Genomic DNA, 17,269 nt, shown 5'->3' with positions numbered 1-17,269 from the left:
GACCACATGCCCATGCCCAGCACCATCTGGGGGTGAGCACCTGACCCAAGGAAGGCAGGGACAGCCGCCCCTGGGGACCCGTGGCCCTCCTCAGGGAAAGCCACCGAGGCTGTGAGGTCTGGGCACATTGGAAGCTGGTCTAATAAATGGCCCTGCCCTCGTATGGGCAGCAGGAAGGATGAGGGGCCCGGGTAGCCAGAGCCCAGAGGGCAGATGGCCCGGACCTCACCTGGGGGCTAGATTTGGTGGTTCCCTGTATCCCTAGCAGGCAAACACTGGCATCTGTCAGGGACGCCTGGGTGGCTCAGTCGGTTAAGCGTCCGACTTCGGCTCAGGTCACAATCTCATGGTTTGTGGGTTCGAGCCCTGCATCAGGTTCTGTGCTGACAGCTCAGAGCCTGCAGCCTGTTTCAGATTCTGTGTCTCCCTCTCTCTCTGCCCCCGCCCCACTCATGCTCTGTCTCAAAAAAAAAAAAAATTTAAAAAGTCGGCATCTGTCACTCACCCCCCAGAGTCTTGTCTTGGACCCCAAGGATGTGCCCTGTGGGCTCAGCTACCTCCTTGCATTTGGGGAGCAAGAGCATTCCCTCCTGGTTTCCTAGCCAAATTCCCTCCCCAAAAGTCTGTCCTCACTCTCCTGAAATGGTTTGGGGAAGGAATTCAAGGAACTAATGACTCTGCAGAAGGACAGAAGGATGGTCTAGGCTGCTGCCCAACTGTCTCCCGGGGAGACCCCAAAACTCGGGTCTTTTCCTCCATGTTGTGCTCAGGGGATGGGGTTTGGGCTCAGGCAGCTCATGAGAAGCACCCTCCTTCCATCTGTGTATTTGGGGAGCAGGTCAGAGGGGAGGTGGTGGGTGGACCTGAGAAACACTTCCCCCAGGCTTTGATGGGTAGGGCACCTCTCCTGCCCCAGCCAGGAGCCCTCCCGAGAGACCACCTGTGCCGGTGTTTCCAGAGGGGGCTGGTTCTCTGGGCTCTTCTGCCCCTTCTCTCCATGGGCTGCATGTAGGATGGGACTCATTAGGACCCAGGTCACCTAGACTGTATGGAGTCGGGGCTATAATAAAACCTCAGTTACTCAAGGCACATATCGGGACACTTGATAAGTAACTGCTCATTTAACCCTCAGAGGAGGGTGGTGTGGGCCCTGTGTTGCCGCAGAGCAACATTCTGGGGGGCCCTCTAAACCCTAAAATTGACTTGCTGTGTGATCCAGCAATTCCACTTATTGGTATCCACGTTCAAGCACTGAAAGCAGGGACTTGAAGAGATGCGTGTGCACCCGTGTTCACAGCATCCAGGAGTGGACAGTTGCAACCCAAGTGTCCACTGATGGATGGTGGATAAAAAATATGTGGTCTGTTCACGGTACGTGGACTCAATGTCACTCAGCCTCAGAACGTGAGGACATTCTCACACCTGCTGCAACAGGGGTGAGCCCTGGGGACACTGTGCGAAGCAAGATAAGCCAGACACAGAAGGACAAGTATTGTGGGACTTTGACAGTCTCCTCCCTGGTGTTGCACTTGAATGTTTGCTGAAGGCGTGAGAGAAAGTGAGAAGGAAAGGACGCTGGTGTTTCAGCGGAGCTTCTACCACTTTGCGCCAGGAGCATCACCCCCGGGAGGCTCATTACGCGACAGCACTGGGTTTGTTTCAGGAGATGCGTGGAGCCTGAGAAGCTGCATTTCTACCCAGCCCCCCTGGGATGCTATTGCTGCAGGTCAGGGCCACGCTTTGCCTTGTTAATAACATGTGTCACTTTCACCTGTGACAGGTCCATGGCCGTCCCCTGACCGAGCGCATAGCACTGGGTGTTTCCCCGGAGCAGGACCTTGTAGCTGTTGACAGACTGGCGGGTCACGTGGCACTGGGTGGGTGAGAGGGGCAGCGGCAGGAGGAGCTGAACTGGTCCAGCCTTCAATGTCCACGTGAGGGCCTGGGCCTGAGGGCACCGGGCCAGAGCCGCGTCCAGCCTGGGAACCCTGCGGGGTGCCGGGCTCCTGGAGGAAGCAGAGGTCTTCCAAGCACGTCAGGGGGTTTCTCCCGGCCCTCCCTCCCGAAAGTTCTTCAGGCCAGCATTCTCTGCCCCGGCTGTGGGGAGAGTCATCCGGCCACTTTAGAAAGTCCCGGTGCCCGGCCGCTGGCTGCACCTGCCCCCAGCACACCCGCAGGCCTGGCCCAGAGCCAGTTCTCTGAGGCTGAGAGTCCCTGCAGGGGCGGGGCTGGAGGCCCTGGGCTGCATCCCTGCCTCCGGGGCCCACTGGCTCCCCCACCTCCCCAGGCTGACACTCGGCGTGTCTCCGGATGCAGGTCTATACCTGTCCCACAGCCCTTATGGGGCGCCTCCTGACACCTACCCCGGCTCTCCTGAACACGGGGGCGGGGGTCCAGGGGGGGCAGGGAGGAGAGTTAGAGAGAAAGTTCTGTAGAAGGCACGGCCAAGGGACCTCTGTTCCGGGCTCCTGCAGAGGCCCACTTTGTTGATGGGGGTCCTGGGTTAGGATGCGAGACCATGAGAAATCCTGCCAGGGAGAGGCTGGCCACCGGGCGTCTGCTACTCAGCCTGGAAGCCTCCCACCCAGGTCAGGGTCAGGAATGCTCCAGGCTGGTGTGGGTGGCTCTGGGGCCTGCCTGGGGACTCCAGCATCACGGCGGGTCTCAGCGCCTCGCAGGCGGAGAAGGAATCAGCAGGAGGCTGGCTGGGAGGGGGCGGGGGGCAGCAATGTGCACTCCGAGCACAGCACCCCTAGGGCAGGTCGGCCAAGGTGCGGCCGCGTCCTGGCCTTCCTCTAGGGGTCACTGGCGCTCCCCACAGGAAACACTTTCTGAGCACTTCCGGGGGACGTGCATTTGTAAATTGCACCCTCGGGTTACTCTAGTAACGTATTATGTACATTATAGACCATCCAACAAAAATACAAACTTTACAGGACTGGGCTAAAAATATAAATACAAGTTCCCATATTTCCCTCCCGCCGCCTGCGTCCTGCTGGAGGGGCCCCTGAGAGGGGCGGCGGGGTCCGGAAGGGGGACGGCGGGCGGGCTCTGGCGGGGGAGGTGGGCCGAGCCCTGGGGTCGACGCTACAGCTCTGAGCCGCTGGGAAAGCGGAATCTACGCGCGGGGCCCGGGTCACCGAAGAGCCCAGAGGGATCCTCGAGGCAAGGTCCGGGCCTCGGGGTCCTGGGGCCCGGGGAGCCCGGGCACGGGAACCCAGGGCAGAAGGATCGCGGGCGCGAAGCTCGGGAGGGAGGGGACTCGGGCCCCACAGAGTCGCCAGAGCCTGGTTCCGGCAGCAGCCGCGACAGGTCCTCCACCAAGTGCCACTTTTCCTGGACTTGCTGCGGGGGTGGCGGGAGCGAGCGGCCGGTTACGAGCGGCGCCTCCTCCCGGGCGCAGGTCGGGGCGAGCAGCGCGCCCCACTCCGCCCCGCCCCGTGCAAACCTTGCCCCCACCAGAGGCCACGCCCACGAGGAGACCACGCCCCCGTCAGGCCCCGCCCCTCCTAAGCCATAGGCCACGCCCCCAAGAGTACATTTCCCTCCCCGAAGGAAGCCACGCCCCCGCCAGGGGCCCGCCCCGCCCTCAACCCAGAGCCCCATTCCATCAACCCCCGCGTTCCCAAGCCTAAAGCCATAGTCCTGTCATCCGGCTCCCGGCCTGAGGCCGGTCCGGGGCCAGGTCCGAGCCCTCCCCAGCCCAGCGCACACTCACCCACACCAGTTGCTTCCGGATCCGCTGGATGGCCCTCGCGTTGGCCTGGGACTGGGAGACGCAGACGGTCAGGACAAGGCTTGGGACGGACAGGAATCCAAGGTCAGCTATCCCTGGACGGCAGGCGCCTCCCCTACTTCCTCTCTCCCCACCCCAGTGCCTTAACGCTCCCGGACTTCTTCTCTCGGCAGACACCTTCATCTCTCCTGTCCTTCCTCCCACTGGCGGCCCCTCTCTTCTAAAGGGCCCCCAAAATATCTCAACTGCAGGTTTTTAGTGTGTCTGCAGGAGGCAGTGTGTGTCCCCAGCGGTCACACAAGGTACCTGCGTTACAGGTGAGGCCCCGAGGGGGCTGCCCAGGGCCACCTGCCTTTGGGCCCATGCTCCATCCTCTGGGACCTGCCTCCCTGGCTCTCCCTGTCTGGCTCCCAGATCCCATGAGGCTGCCTGGGGGTCCTCATCGAAGGAAGGACGCGCTCCCAGATGTGTCCCCTCTTGGCCCCTGCTGCCGAGAGAGGCACCTGAGCAGGATGAGGAAGGGGAAGCTGAAGGCGTGGGAGCCCAGGTAGCGGAGAGCGCGCTGGCCAGGGGCGGGGAGCCGGAGGGCCATCAGCTCGGGGACCACCTGCCAGGGGGCTGAGTAATTGGCGAAGAGGCCGCAGTCCCAGGAGGAGTGGATGCTGGGGAGAGACAGCCAGGGTGGGGTTGGCGTCAGGGCCCCGGGCGAGGAGGGGCTGCCTGCCCCCCCCCCCGCCCCCAGCCTCGGGCACCTCTGCTGCCCTCACCTGCTGACCACATAGCCCAGAGGCACGACGGCCAGGAGCAGGCCCAGGATGAGCACCAGCTGGAAGAAGAAGGTGGAGCTGGAGGCGCGGAATCGCCGGGCAGAGGCCTTGGAGTTCCTCATGAGGGTGTACTGGGGGCAGGCAAAGCACACGGGAGGTCGTCAGCCAGCTGCCGAGGAGCCCGGGGCCCCGGGCAGTGTCACTGCGGGGCGGGCAGAAGCGGGGCAGGGGCCCTGCGCCGCTGACGGGGGCTCAAGGTGCCCACCCAGTGCACCTCCGGCCCCCGCCCAGCCCCGGAGCCCTCACCTTCTTGATGTAGAAGGTGAGGAAGATGAAGACGCTGTTGAGCAGAGGCAGCAGGGGACAATAGAAGAGGCCCATCCAGGTGACCGTCTGCCCCGCCACAATGTCCAGGACATTCTTGGGCACCAGGAATTCTTCCCGGTCCAGCCAGACCCAGAACGGGCCTGAGAACCGCTCCACCAGCAGCCTGGGGGAGGGGGGTGTCCAGGTACCCACCTCAGTCGTGACCACTGACCATCACACGCTCACTCACGCAGAGGCTCGTGGGAAGAACGGCTCACCCTTGGCTGTGGCCATCGGCCATGCCCAGATACGCCCGGATCACCCCCCCCCCCCCGCCCCCTATTCTCCCCACCGTGTCGCCAGGGCTCACCTCCTGGGCAGGCTGACAAAGAAGGCAAAGGCGACCGTGAGAAGGAAGTTGAAGATACTCAGCTTGTACAGCTCTTCCCCGACCGCGTTCTCCCAGCACTGGAGCAGAGGGGCACCTGTCACCCACGGTCCCCAGCCGCCCCTCGCCAACACACCGGGGGCCTCTGTGCTGTATGAGCCCCGCCTGGAGTCTGATATGATTGCTAAGTTAGAACCAGGCCCTCCAGGGAACCCCACCCCCGCCCCCAGGCAGGGCTGCCACCCTGCTCCGTGCATAGCGTGCTGTGAACAGCGCCTCCTGGAGGTGTGCAGCTCTCTCTCTCCCCCAAAGGTGAGGCTGGAGAGGGACAGTACAGGAGGGACAGGCCCGGAGGGAGCCACCAGCTACCTGGTAATCACAGGCGTTGTAGCCGAAGGACTCACAGCTCGTCTTGTTCCTGCCGAAGCACAGCACCGTCTGGCCCAGAGAGAAGGAGAACATTCCCAGGCTGGCCAGCTTCAGCACCACGCACCTGCGGGGGCGGGGCTGCGTCAGCGGAGGGGCTCCGTACGTGGGTGCGTCCCACCCACGTGACATGTGTGGCCGAGCTCTGAGGTCACGTCTCTCCAGCGTCCCCGAACCCGCTCTGATTCCAGAGCCCCGCCGACTCCCAGCCTGCTCTGTCGGTGGTGACGTTTCCCAAAGTGTGTTCCTCAGAACCTTGGTCTCCGGATGATTCATGAGACAAGGGTTCTGTTTTGAAATCAGTGCGGGAAACACTGTAGTCCAGCTGCCCCCCGTCCCCACTTATGAGTTTAGTATTCTTACAGCAGGTGACATCTTCCTTTCTTCTCCTGTCACTGCTCTCGCCCGCTTACACGGTCCCAAGTATCACAAGCACGCCCACGGGCGCTCCTGAATGATGTGTAACTGGATCCCACAGGCAGGATGGCTTAACCCCAAACCACCACATGCACGTTAGAGCTAAGTGTGACGTGTGACACAAGTCTGGCCAGGAACACGTTCTCCTGTTGAGGGAGGCTGGGAGGCAGGGCGGGTGGGGCTTAGTTTTTAGCTTTCCTTTGGTCGACGTTTTGAATTTTTTTTTTACCATGTGCGTGTGCTCTGACCTCTTCCAAAAATAAAGTTTCGAGCCACAGCCCGCCTTGGAGGGAAGCCGAATGGGCTCCGGCAGCTTCTGCCCGAGGGAAGCAGGAGGGAAAGCTAGCAGAGCCAAGAGGGGGGTGGGGAGGAGACCGAAAAGCCGATCGGGAGCTTCACGGGGCTCAAAGAGGGGCGTGAGGGGCAAGGCGAGATCCTCATTCCGAGAGGGCAGGCAGCAGGGCGTGCGGGTCGGGGGGGGCTTGCGTTTGAAGCTGCACCCAGCAGACATGGCGAGTTTGCCTTTGGCTGCGGCACTTGAGCCCTGCGAGCCTCAGTTTCCTCATCTGTCAAGTGGGGATGAGGATGGTCCCGACTTCACAGGTCACGTGAAGGTTGTCAAGTAAGGGGTGGCAACCCCTCTGGCTGTTTTGTCACTGGCCCCTCTGACGGCTGGTGCTTGGTCCAGGCCGCTGGCTTGCTTTGGAAGGAAGGGACTGGAAAGCTTTAGACGGAGCCTCCTGAGATGGCGTTTCTGGAAGCTCTTGCATAGCTTCCCTCGCTCGGGACCTCTGGTGCCAGGCGATAACCAAGCCAGGCAGCAGGACGCAGCGCCCTCCTGTGGCCCTGGGCCCTCCGTTCCTTCCCCTCCACACGCTGTCCCACCTGTCACCTCCAGGGGTGGCGCTCACCAGATAAGGGTGAGGTTGACCTCTGTGTTGGGAGGGTAGTTCTCCAGCTGGATGAGGAAAACAAAGAGCAGGGGACCCAGAAAGTTGACGAGGGCGATGACCCCGGGGGGCAGGTACTGCAGCAGCACAAACAGAGACTCCTGCGGGGAAAGGCAGGTAAGGGGGTGCACACGGGCTGGGGGACCCCAGCGGCTCCCTCGTGCCCCCCCCCCCGCACTCAAGAGTAATAACTGCTGCGGGCCTGGCATCTGGCAGCCCACGGACTATTCTCGGCGGCCCCGCGGCTGCAGGACGGCGCGGGTAGAGGCGCTTGGGCCCGGGCGTGACCTCAGGCGGACTGTTTTAACCTCTCTGAACCTCGGCTTGCTCATCTGCAAAGTGGGACTGTCCCGTCCCCTCCCAGAGTTCTGGCCGGGATTCAACGAACATATGTCCGTTGCCAGGCACCTCTTTGTTGTCCTGTGAGTACTTGGTGGCCCAGAAGATGGCACTGATGGCCCCGACCACCAGGAGCCCGATGACGACATTGACCCGCAGGTAGGTGAGCAGGTAGCAGGCCTTCTGGGTCCGGGTCTGCTGCTGCATCAGCAGGAAGCGACGCCATTCCTCCAGCTCCACCTGTCAGGGGGCGGGGACACATGCTGCAGCTGGTCAGGGGGGTAGGGGGTGGGGGGGCAGGGTGCCGCGTGGACGGGGAGGGTGCGCTCACACAGCGCAGGCCCAGGGCGGTGTTCTTGGGAGACAGGCTGCCAGGATCCAGGCAAGGCTGGCGCGACCCTGTGGCAGGGGCAGACTGAGGCACAGCGGCTGGTCTTATCACGACCACCCCACCTTGCACTGTGTGGGGACGCTCACGTCCAAGTACCCGCAGAGCCCCTCCTCCAGCTGGCACGCCCCATGCACACGCGTGTGCACACCCCCCAACACACACTTCCAAACCACAGCCACTCACATACACACTCACACATATGAGCCATACATCCCACACATGAGTGTGACACGCTCACACGCTCAGCCATACATCCCCAGTCACGCACCGCGCCCCTGCACACACCTTGAACTCGTTGCTGATCTCGTGTTTCTTGATGGTAGCTGCTTCCTGTCCCCGGATGCAGAAGTCCCAGGAGGAGAAGACTTTGACGCTGACAGGCGACCTGTAGTCTTGGCCCAGAAATAGCCTCTGCGGCAGCTCCTTCACCATCCTGGAGGGAGCGGGAGGCCAGGGCTCATGGGGGAGGGGCCTCTGCCCTGGCTCGGGTCCGGGGCGGGAAGCCCCTGACAGTCCTGGGGGCAGCCTTTGGCCTCAGCCTTTGTTGGCGGTGGGGAGACTGGGGCCGTGTCCCCTGCCCCTGAGCTCTGCAGCTGGGGACACAGAGTTCAAGCCCTGGGACCACTGACGGGCCTTTAGTAAACAGGGGCCGGGGCCCTCCTGCTAACTCGGGGGTGCCATGCCACGGGAGGGGCGTTCAGGAAAGACCCCCGTTAGGAGGTAGAGGCCAGGCGTCCGCACTCACCGCCGCAGAGTCCCACAGAAGCAGAGGAGCAGGCAGGCCAGCGGGCTCAGGAGGTAGGCCAGGCGGATGCTGTAGGCTGAGCTGCTTTCCGGGCTTGCCCGGTATGCGCCGTAAAAGAGGTAGGTGGTGTTGAAAGCCTGGGGGTGGATGACAGTGACCTGGTTGTGCGGGTGTGTGCCAAGTGCTTACCAGGTCTTAGCTCTTTAACGCTCACAGGACCCTCATCAGGTAGGGAGTGAGAGCCTCCCTATGTCACAGCCTCAGAGCAGTTAGGCAACTTGCCCAAGGCCACACAGCTTTGAGGAAGAGACAGGCTGGATCACGGGAATCTGGGTGGTAACCACTCAGTGGCTTCCAGAACTGAGGGTGAGGGGGTGCTTAGCCCGTAAGCCTGGACACTTTCCCCTCTGTCCTTTGCACCCCACCCCAGCTGGGCTCTGAGGGCCACGGGCAAGTGTCCGCGGGCCTGGGCTGTGCACACTGGCCTCAACCTCTCTCTGCGCCAGCCTGTGTGTGTAGAACCATTTCCCTAGAAGCCAAAATGTCTTTGGAGGGGCTGGGGTCCTTGTAGACTGCGGCCCCCTGGGCCGGTTCTCCAGGTCCCCCAGCCCCTGGTCCATAGCCCAGGCCATGGACCCACTCACCCTGCCGGTTAAAACATTCCAAAGTTGGTTGTGGAATCTGGGAACACCAGTCTGCGGCTGGAGGCCACCAGGGCACTGGAGGGCTGTCGGGAGGGAGAGGGGATGAATAGGGAAGGGTCCCCACGGCACGTCTGCTCCACGGCCCCCAGTCCCGGGGAGGCCCGAGCAGGGCCCGGAGGATATGTCAGGAGGTGAGTCAGGCACACGGCCCGGCAGGGAGAAGCCCAGGGCTGGACTCAAGCGGAGGATGCCCGGCATCGGGACACAGAGGGTCAGGGCTGTCCCAATACCCTGAGCACCGGCCGGCCCCTGGGCATCCTCAGGGTGTATGTGGGTGGGCCCGGAACATATTCCCTCAGTGGGCAGGGCACTCACTGAGGTTAAGGGAGGGGCCTGCGTCAGGGGGGCGGAGCCAGACCAGGGGCAGCAGCACCAAGCCGGTGGTCAGCAGCAGGGTCAGCAAGTTGAGCAGCAGCAGGAAGCGAAGGAAGGTGAAGTAGGACTGGATCCCGGTGCCGAAGAGGCCTACGGGGAGAGGAGGGAGCCTTCAGAGCCGCCCCGAGCCGGGGGTCCCGCTGAGAATCCGAGGGCTGTGGGAGGGAGGGCTGAGCAACCCCAGTGAGGGGCGGGAGTGGCCGGCCTGGGCGGGGGGACCTCAGTTTAAGGGCTCTGTCCTGGAGGCTGCCCTGGCAGTACCGCTGAAAGCCACCAGGGGGTGCTGTCATCCATCTAGTTTTGCGCCCTGGCTCGGGCAGAAGGGATGCAGTCCGATGGGGGGGGGGGCGATGGTTGTTGGTGAGGTTGGGGGGGGTTGGTTGGCGGGGACCGAGGGGGCAGTGGCAAGCGGGATGGTGCCCTCCTTGGGTTTCTAAACTGAGGCTCCAGAGAGGGGAGGTGGGGGTGAGGCTGCGGGACTTACCCCCGATCTCGTAGAGAGCGCCTTCCCAGAGCCCACAGCCCCGGGCCAGCCGCCGCGCTGCCTCCCCCAGGCGCCTGGCCGCAGCCTGCCGCCTGCGCCGCCATCGCTGCCAGCAAGAGGTCTTCACCCCCTGGGGCTCCCGCAGCTGCCTGGGACGGGGTGGCGATGGGGGCGCCCTTGAGTCACCCACCGTGCCCACGGGGCCGGGCAGAGCGGTGCCATGGGACAGAGGAGTCTTCCCACCGCTGCTGACTGCACCCTCATTCAAAGGCGCGTCCCCTCGCGCTCCCCCACCCCAGCCCCGCCGTCTGACCTCCAGCGCGACTCCCGGAGCACCCACCGGACCAAGCGCCTGTCCACCATGGCGTAGGGCAGCTCCCGCACGTGCCCCTCGGAGGCCCGCAGGCGTTCCATCTCCTGCTCCCACAGCTCCTCCTCCCCCGGCTCAGCGTCTGGCTCCCCGGAGCCCTGGCCGGGCTGCGCTGACCGCTGCCGCAGCATCTCAGCGCTGGGGCTGAGGTTGGGGGCGCCGGGCTGCCAGCCCCCCGCCCCCAGGAGGGATGCGGGCTGCCTGCTGGGCGAGCTTCAAGGTCTTGGCCCTGGCAGAGCCAGACATGAAGGGAAAGAATTCACTGGAGCAGATCTCGACCGGGTCCCCATCCACGTGTCAGAGCAACACACAGCCAGAGGCCTCGGTTTCCCTGCTGGTCCACGGAAGAAAGGTGCAAAGGGCACAGAAAGACGGGCTGTCGCAGGCAAAGACAAAGCCAGGCGTGGCCACAGATAAGTGCGAGGGGGCCCGAGGCCTGCTGCACCCCAGTCACGCCCGCTGCCTGTGGCCACAGGCCTCTGGGGTCACCCTTTGGCAAGACCATTCCGGCTCTTCTCGGGAGAAGAGCTAATTCTCCCACTGGGATCAGGCCCCGCCCTAGACCCTGACAGTTCCTAGGGTCCAGCGTCCTGCGGTACCACCGATTCCCATGTGCTGGGACTCCCTTCGGTTTTCTAACCCCGGGTCCGGCCCCAGGCCTAGGTCTGCCCGGTGCTCCCAGGGAGCCCAGATGAGGGGGCGTGGCTACAGCTCCAGACTTAGGAACGGGACCCCAATACTAGGCTCTGACCCACACCCCATCGGCAGCCCCACGACCTCAGATTTCTCTTTCACCCCTCCCCCTCCCCCCCAACTGTGAGCCCAGCTCACCTGGGGACAAGGGACCACTGCCCCAGAGGAGTCCCCTCCTTTGACGGCTCCCGGGCTCCCACTAAGCCAGGCGGGACTGAGGGAGCCGGCGAGGGGGTCACATGACAGGAACCCCGGCTCTCCCGCCGCCGTCCCCTGCCCGCTCCCCTCCTCACCCCCACCTCGCCAGCTTCCTCTGCTTTTGCTGGGGCCGCCACTTCCTGCAGGGTTGGCGGGGCGGGCGAGCAGGTGGGAGGCACGGCGGTGGGGCGGTGGCGGGGCAGCCTCGGGGAGGTGGGGTGGGCTGTGCCCTGGGTGGGGGTGCGCCCTCCCCTCCCCGCAGCTCCCGCAGCTGCTGCCTTCCTCACCCCGAAGCGAAGCTGCTCCTGGGTGCTCTCCCTATCTGCTCCCTTTACGTGGGGTTGGGGAGCCCAAGTCCAAAGCCCTGGAGGGGGCTGGCGGCTTATCTGCAGGTCCCAGGCTGCCCTCCAGAGAGAGAGGGTGATAGTGGCATAATGGGTGGGCCCCATCACTTGGGGCTGCTCAGTTTCCAGAAGCCCTTGGCGTTACTGGCACTGAGGACAGGGCGGGGATCTAGAGCCCGGCCCGTGGTGCGGCTCTGGCCGGCCTAACCGCCTAGGAGCACTCTCTGGCTGTCCTGTCTCCTGGGCTCCCCCTGGGGGGCCCCGTGGTCATGCCCTGCCTCCTTGCTCCCTGGCCACCTCCTTTAGGGCCCAGTCCATCTCATTACTGAACTCTGGTGGCTTTCCTATATCCCTGCTTAGGCCCCTTCAACTTCTGAGCCCCTCTGCTATGCCGGGCTCCAAACTGAGTGCCCAGTGCCCAGTGGGCTCAGAGAGCGGGGGCAGGGGAGACAGGCCAGCAAAGGAACATGTCAACAGGAAGTGACAAGTGCTCCAACAGGGGTTCAATCCAGGAAGGCTTCCCAGAAGAGGTGACTTGCAAGTTGGGCCCGGGTCATACAAGTAACATGTGGCTGGTGCGTGGGTGTGCCTGGCAGGGGAGGGGCGGGGAGTAGCGGGGAGGAGATGCAGGGGCCTGGGCAGGCCTGGGTCTTCATGCCCAGGTGCCTGGAGCCAAGATCCGGCAGGAAGTAACCCGCCAGAGGGCCCCACCGACGGCTGCAGAAACGCTCCAACCCTGGGCCCTCCCTCCTTGTCCAACTTCAGGTCTGCGACCCTTGGACCCGCGCCCTGCATCCTTTTATTAAGAAGCCCTGGCTTTGCCCGCCCGCCCCCGCCCCCCCCTGCCTCTCAAGGCTTCTCCCCCCGCCGCTCTCCTGACCCGCGGGAGCCCCCCCCTCTGACCTGCCAGGCTTTCTCGAGGTCAGGTTTGTCCGCGGGGCTCCCGGGTGGCTAGACCCGCGCCCTGGCAGATGCGTCCGGGGGGACCGATGGGCCTCCGAGCCTCGGTTTCCCCATCTGTGCGGGCGGGACGCGGGGCGCCTCCCTGGCTTTGGGGCCGGGCTCCGCGCGTCTGGGTCTCACCCCCTCCTCCCCACCCTGCACGCAGGAAGTGCGCCAGAACCGCGGCGGACAGACTCGGCAGAAGCCACGCCCGGACGGGGTGGGGGTGGGGTGGGGGTCACCGGGCTCGGCCGCGGGCCCTCGGTCGGCGGGAGGCCGGGAGGAAAGGGTTGCCCAACCCGGTGTCGAAAGGCGGGCGCCGCATCAGTGCGGCTCGCGTGCAGCACCGTGCCGGCTGCATAACCGCCCTCGGAACTGGGGGGCTGTGCAATTCTCTTATGTAAAGCTTGGGGAAACTGAGGCCCACGGACGCCGTGGACCCAGGCCGAGAGCGGAGGGGCCCTTGGCGCCCGCCCGCACCCCGCTCTGGCCCCGCGGCGGGGTGGGGGCGGGGTTGGACGCGGGCAGGGAGAAGGCACCGTCGCCCCAGGGCGCGGGGCGCGCCGGCCGGGTCACGTGACCCCGGAGCCCGCCACCACGTGGGCCGCGCTGGGCGGCGCAGCTCCCTCGGGCCCCGCCGGTCCTGCGACGGTCCCAGGTCGTCCCCGGGGCCCTCGGTCACTCCGTCCCCTGACGCCGCGGCCCCGCCCCCAGGCGGCGGAGCCCCGACAGCCGCTCCCGGCGGCGGCGCCTTCGGGGGACAGGTGAGCGGCGCGCGCGCAGGGCCCCTCCTCCCCGGCGCCTCCCAGGTGAGCGGCGGGGACCCGGGTGCCGGTCCGGGCTTGGGGGCGGCGCCCGGGTCCTCCCGGTCCCGCTGCTTCCCCCGCGGCACCCGCGCCTCCTTCCTTGGGGCCCCTGGGGTCACCGGGCTGTGAGTTCCCGCGCCGGTTGCTTTCCGCCTTCCCCTCCCGAGAGGGGCGGGCCGCTCAGGCAGCCCCCAGCCCACCCCACCGGCCGCCGCACCTGGGGGGGGGGAGGGCGGTGTTGGTGCCCGGGACCGGGAGGGGGCCGGGTGCGCAGGCAGGTATCACTGACCCCAGGCGGGGGGGGCGGGGCGGGAGGGGGCCGAGGGGCTCCCAGGGTTGCTGCCCTCCCTGGGCCCCCGAGGCTGGGCTGCTGCTGCTCCCAGAGGACTCACTGACCGTTGGGGTGGGGTTTCTGGAAACGGGGGCCCCGCCCTGCCCCTCCTCACCTGGCTCAGGGCTCAGGAATGGGGTGCCCTGGAAACTATGCCGCCCTGCCTGGGCCTGGGGCGGGGTGCCCGGTGTCAGCTGGTCAGAAGACCTAGGCGGTGACGGGGAGCCCAGGTGAGCCTCCACATCCAGGCAGGCCTCGGGTTCCAGGCCTCTGAGCACCCTCCCCCTCACTCGTAGGAGAAGGGGTGTGTGGGCCAGGCCTGTGGGTCTGAGCCCCGGAGGGTCTGTCGGTAGAGGAAGGGATTGTAGCTCTAGGGACAGGATGGGGGGGCACATGGTCAGCCCCACCTCCAGCTACTTTCCGGATTTAGCGGACCCGTCTCTCTGCTGGGTCCCAGCTGAGCTCCTTCTGCCGGTCGGAGGGGAAGGGGCTTGGGTTGCGTGGGGCCTGGGCTCAGACACTGACGCCCTGGAGGCCCCTAAGGGAGGACACTGTCTGGTCTGGGCACCCTGGCGTCGCCCAAGGAAGTCCCCTTGAGTTGAGCCAACTTTTCTGAGCGCTGCGTTCCCCTGGGGGTGAGTGTAGGGGGGACGGAGAACAGAGCAGATGCAGGCAAGGCACAGGGTGAGGCTCCCACACAAGGTCACGCTGGTCCCAGCGGCCCCACCCCAGCCGTGGCAGAGCCTCTGCCTGGACACGGCTGGACAAAGGCTGCCTGTTTACCGCCCAGCCCCCCTTCTTGCGGGCGGCTGCCCTGGCCTGCCCCTGGGGTGCTGAACGGAGGGGAGTAGCTGTGAGAACTGGCGACCTTGCGGTGCCCCAGCCCGGCCCAGTGAGGAAAGCGATGCGATGTTGGGGGTGGGTTCCTTGGAGAGGAAGTGTGCTGGGGTTACGGGCAGGCACAGGAAGGGGGTCTCGGAGCTGCCCTGACCCTTGTCACCAGGAGAGTGGGGGCATCCCCGGCGCAGAGCCCTGGGAAGGGCCAGCCGCGTCCACAGACACCCACCCCTTCCCATTTCCAGGCTCTGGCGCCACAGAGGAAGCCAATGGGGACAAGCCAGACCCGCCTCCCTTCCTTCCTCTCTCCCTCAGGCAGTGGGACGGGCTCCCCCTCGTCCCCTTCTGGCATGGGGTTTATTTGGGGTCACTAGCCTGACCACGTATTTGACTGTGGGTGCGGGGGAGGGGCAGGGGCTCGGGCGGCCCAGGCTGTGAGTGCCACCTCCCGCCGTCCCCAGGGGGTGGGTGGTTGGGCCGCACGACCTTGATGCAATGCTCTCTGTCGTCAGATGGGCAGCAGGAGGCCTCGGGGGCTGCGCCCGGGCTCCGAGCTGCCCTAGGTCTGCTGACTGGCCGGGCGTGGGCCACAGACATGGCCCAGCTGCTGCCCTTTGTCCTCAACGTCCCTGAGATCCCAGATGACCATGAGTAAGTGCTCTGGGCCTGGGGGGCGGGGGGCCGGAGGGCAGGGACATCCCTCGACTCCCCACCAGGCAGAGGCCATCTGGACCGGGCCGTGCAAGGGGTGGCTGCCGCGGGTGGGGGACTGGGGGGGCCGAGCCCTGAACGCCTGCCCCCTTCTTGCCCCCAACAGCCGGGAGCCCAGCCCGTACGACGAAAGCGAAGTGCACGACTCCTTCCACCAGCTCATCCAGGAGCAGAGCCAGTGGGTGGCCGAGGAGGGGCTGGAGCTGCGGCTGAGGGAGCTGCGGGCCGGAGCCCCGGGGACCTCGGGTGAGCTGTCCTGGCCCAGGGCCCCGGCCGCTCAGGACACCCCTCCCGGCTGGGTGCGGGCCCGAGGTCACGGGGATTGGGTGGGGGAGGTGGCTGGCCAGCCGAGCCTCCGGGGCCTCTGGACGAGGCTTTTCGGTGCGCAGGCAGTGGCCGCCAGGCCCCCCCGGCACCCGAGGATGCCGCCCCCAGCAGGGCCACGCTCCGCATCTTGGCCAGCATGCCCAGCCGCACCATTGGTGAGTGGGACCCTGTGCCCTGGCCTGGGCCAGCCCGGCGCTGCCCCCTCCCCACCGTCTGCTGCCCGGAGGCCCAGCAGAGCCCCGTGGGGCCTCCCTGGTTTCCAGAAACGACTGCGGAGCCGTCCCAGGGATAAAAACAGAGGCTTGGGAAGCCAGTGGAGCCTGGGTCCTGGCAGGGTGGGGGGCGGGGAGGCACAGCTGTGCGGCGCCCTGACCGCCACCCCCACCGCAGGCCGCAGCCGCGGGGCCATCATCTCTCAGTACTACAACCGCACGGTGCGGCTTCGGCGCAGGGTCAGCCGGCCCCAGCTCGGGGGCGCGGGGCGCTCGGCCCGGCCCAGCCTCCGCCTCTATGACCTGGAGCTGGACCCCGCGGCCCTCGAGGAGGAGGGTGAGTGAGAGGGCCCCGGGCCTCGGTGGGGAGGAGCTCAGGCTGGCTGGGCAGCGGGGGGCCGGGTGCAGTGGCCCGGGCTCCCCTCCTGCCTTGGCGCTGCGCGTAGGCTGGCAGCTGTGAGGCGTGGCCATGGCAGGGAAGTGGGGGCCTTTGGGGCGTGAAGCGTTTGGCCTGTCAGGCAGCGGTTGGAAACACCCGGCCCCCACACTCCCACGCTGAGCACTTCCATTGCACACGCTGGTCTGGGCTTTGGGGTGTGCCGATGGGTGTGATGAGGGACCCGGGGCTGGGTTAGGTGTGGGAAAGTCCCTGGCCAGGTCCAGGTGAAACAGATAGAAAACAACTGAATGGAAAAGCAGGTGATTAAAGCTCAGATAAGGGCGGTGGAGGAAAGTCACACTGCAGGAGAGCCATCCAGGGAGGCTTCCTGGAAGAAGTGACACTAGAGCAGAGGGGCATGTGCAAAGGCCCTGAGGTGGGAGGCTGGTGTGGAGGGCCTAGAGGACAAGGGACAGTGGTGGTAGCGGGGCCAGCGTCACAGGTTGGCCTTCCACCTGGTATCCTCTGGTGTATCCGGGTCTCAGGCACTGTGTTGGGGTGACAGGCAGTGTGGGGAGGCGCAGGCTCCCGGGTGAGGGTGAACCTTCCAGCTTCACTTTGCAAACCGGGCCAGGTGTCAGCTTTCCGAGTGTCCTCTCTTGTCTGTGAAACTGGGGTTGGAGTGGGGCCCCCCTCCCGGGGTCGTGGTGAAGAGGAAAGAGGGAGGGGCGGGTCTCTGGGCCCTGCCCTCCCCCATCACCCCACGAGAGCTAGTGTGGAGGGAGAGCTGGTGTGGAGGGCAGTGGTCGGGGATGGGGTTGGGACCTCAGCGCTGCCAAGGGGGGGAGGGGCGGGGGGCTCAGGTGCACTGGGGGTCAGAGCAAGGTGCTTGTGGGGACCCAGGAGGAGAGTCAGGGCCGAGGAGGTGGGGCTCACAGGCTGGGGGGGCACAGGCCCGGTCTGGCTTTGGTGGCCAGCCGTCTGGGCCCGAGAGGGCAGCAGCGGTGTGAGCGGGGGCGGGGCAGCGGGGGCCACAGGCTCCTCCAGGGTCACGGCCACAGGCAGGGCCTGTGGGCGGGGGGGGGGGGGGG

At 65.7% G+C, this 17,269-nt stretch overlaps 2 protein-coding genes across 8 annotated transcripts in view; one reads left to right on the top strand and one right to left on the bottom strand.

The window, feature by feature from the left end:
* Positions 1-2,876: 2,876 nt before the first annotated feature.
* On the bottom strand, positions 2,877-13,891 carry TMC8 (transmembrane channel like 8). Of its 7 annotated transcripts, none has more exons than XM_039226587.1 (16): positions 13,828-13,891; positions 10,369-10,729; positions 10,029-10,177; positions 9,485-9,634; positions 9,110-9,192; positions 8,466-8,602; positions 8,006-8,153; positions 7,399-7,569; positions 6,952-7,091; positions 5,567-5,690; positions 5,180-5,277; positions 4,810-4,993; positions 4,504-4,634; positions 4,240-4,398; positions 3,719-3,797; positions 2,877-3,345 (listed from the first exon to the last, which is right to left on the bottom strand). In XM_039226587.1, exons 2-16 carry the CDS (start codon positions 10,527-10,529, stop codon positions 3,088-3,090), a joined length of 2,172 nt encoding a protein of 723 aa, XP_039082518.1. In that variant the 5' UTR covers positions 10,530-10,729; positions 13,828-13,891; the 3' UTR covers positions 2,877-3,087. The 7 variants fall into 7 exon arrangements, with proteins under 7 accessions (XP_039082518.1, XP_039082515.1, XP_039082517.1 ...); XM_039226584.1 differs by lacking the exon at positions 13,828-13,891 and adding an exon at positions 12,537-12,727 and having other exon boundaries at positions 10,369-10,774; XM_039226586.1 differs by lacking the exon at positions 13,828-13,891 and adding an exon at positions 12,537-12,727 and having other exon boundaries at positions 10,369-10,732.
* Positions 13,892-15,061: 1,170 nt separating this feature from the next.
* Positions 15,062-17,269, top strand: part of TMC6 (transmembrane channel like 6) — an 11,968-nt gene continuing 9,760 nt past the window's right edge. The window contains exons 1-5 of the mRNA XM_039226274.1: positions 15,062-15,200; positions 15,367-15,506; positions 15,650-15,742; positions 15,978-16,136; positions 16,681-16,711. Coding sequence (XP_039082205.1) covers positions 15,145-15,200; positions 15,367-15,506; positions 15,650-15,742; positions 15,978-16,136; positions 16,681-16,711 — 479 coding nt within the window. The 5' untranslated portion in view covers positions 15,062-15,144. The remainder of the gene's footprint in view (positions 15,201-15,366; positions 15,507-15,649; positions 15,743-15,977; positions 16,137-16,680; positions 16,712-17,269) is intronic.

Source organism: Hyaena hyaena, unplaced genomic scaffold (assembly GCF_003009895.1).
Source record: "Hyaena hyaena isolate Hyena2069 unplaced genomic scaffold, ASM300989v1 scaffold_21, whole genome shotgun sequence".
Taxonomy (NCBI): domain Eukaryota; kingdom Metazoa; phylum Chordata; class Mammalia; order Carnivora; family Hyaenidae; genus Hyaena; species Hyaena hyaena.
Note: the sequence above shows the minus strand (reverse complement) of the source record. Positions and strands in the feature narration are given on the sequence as shown.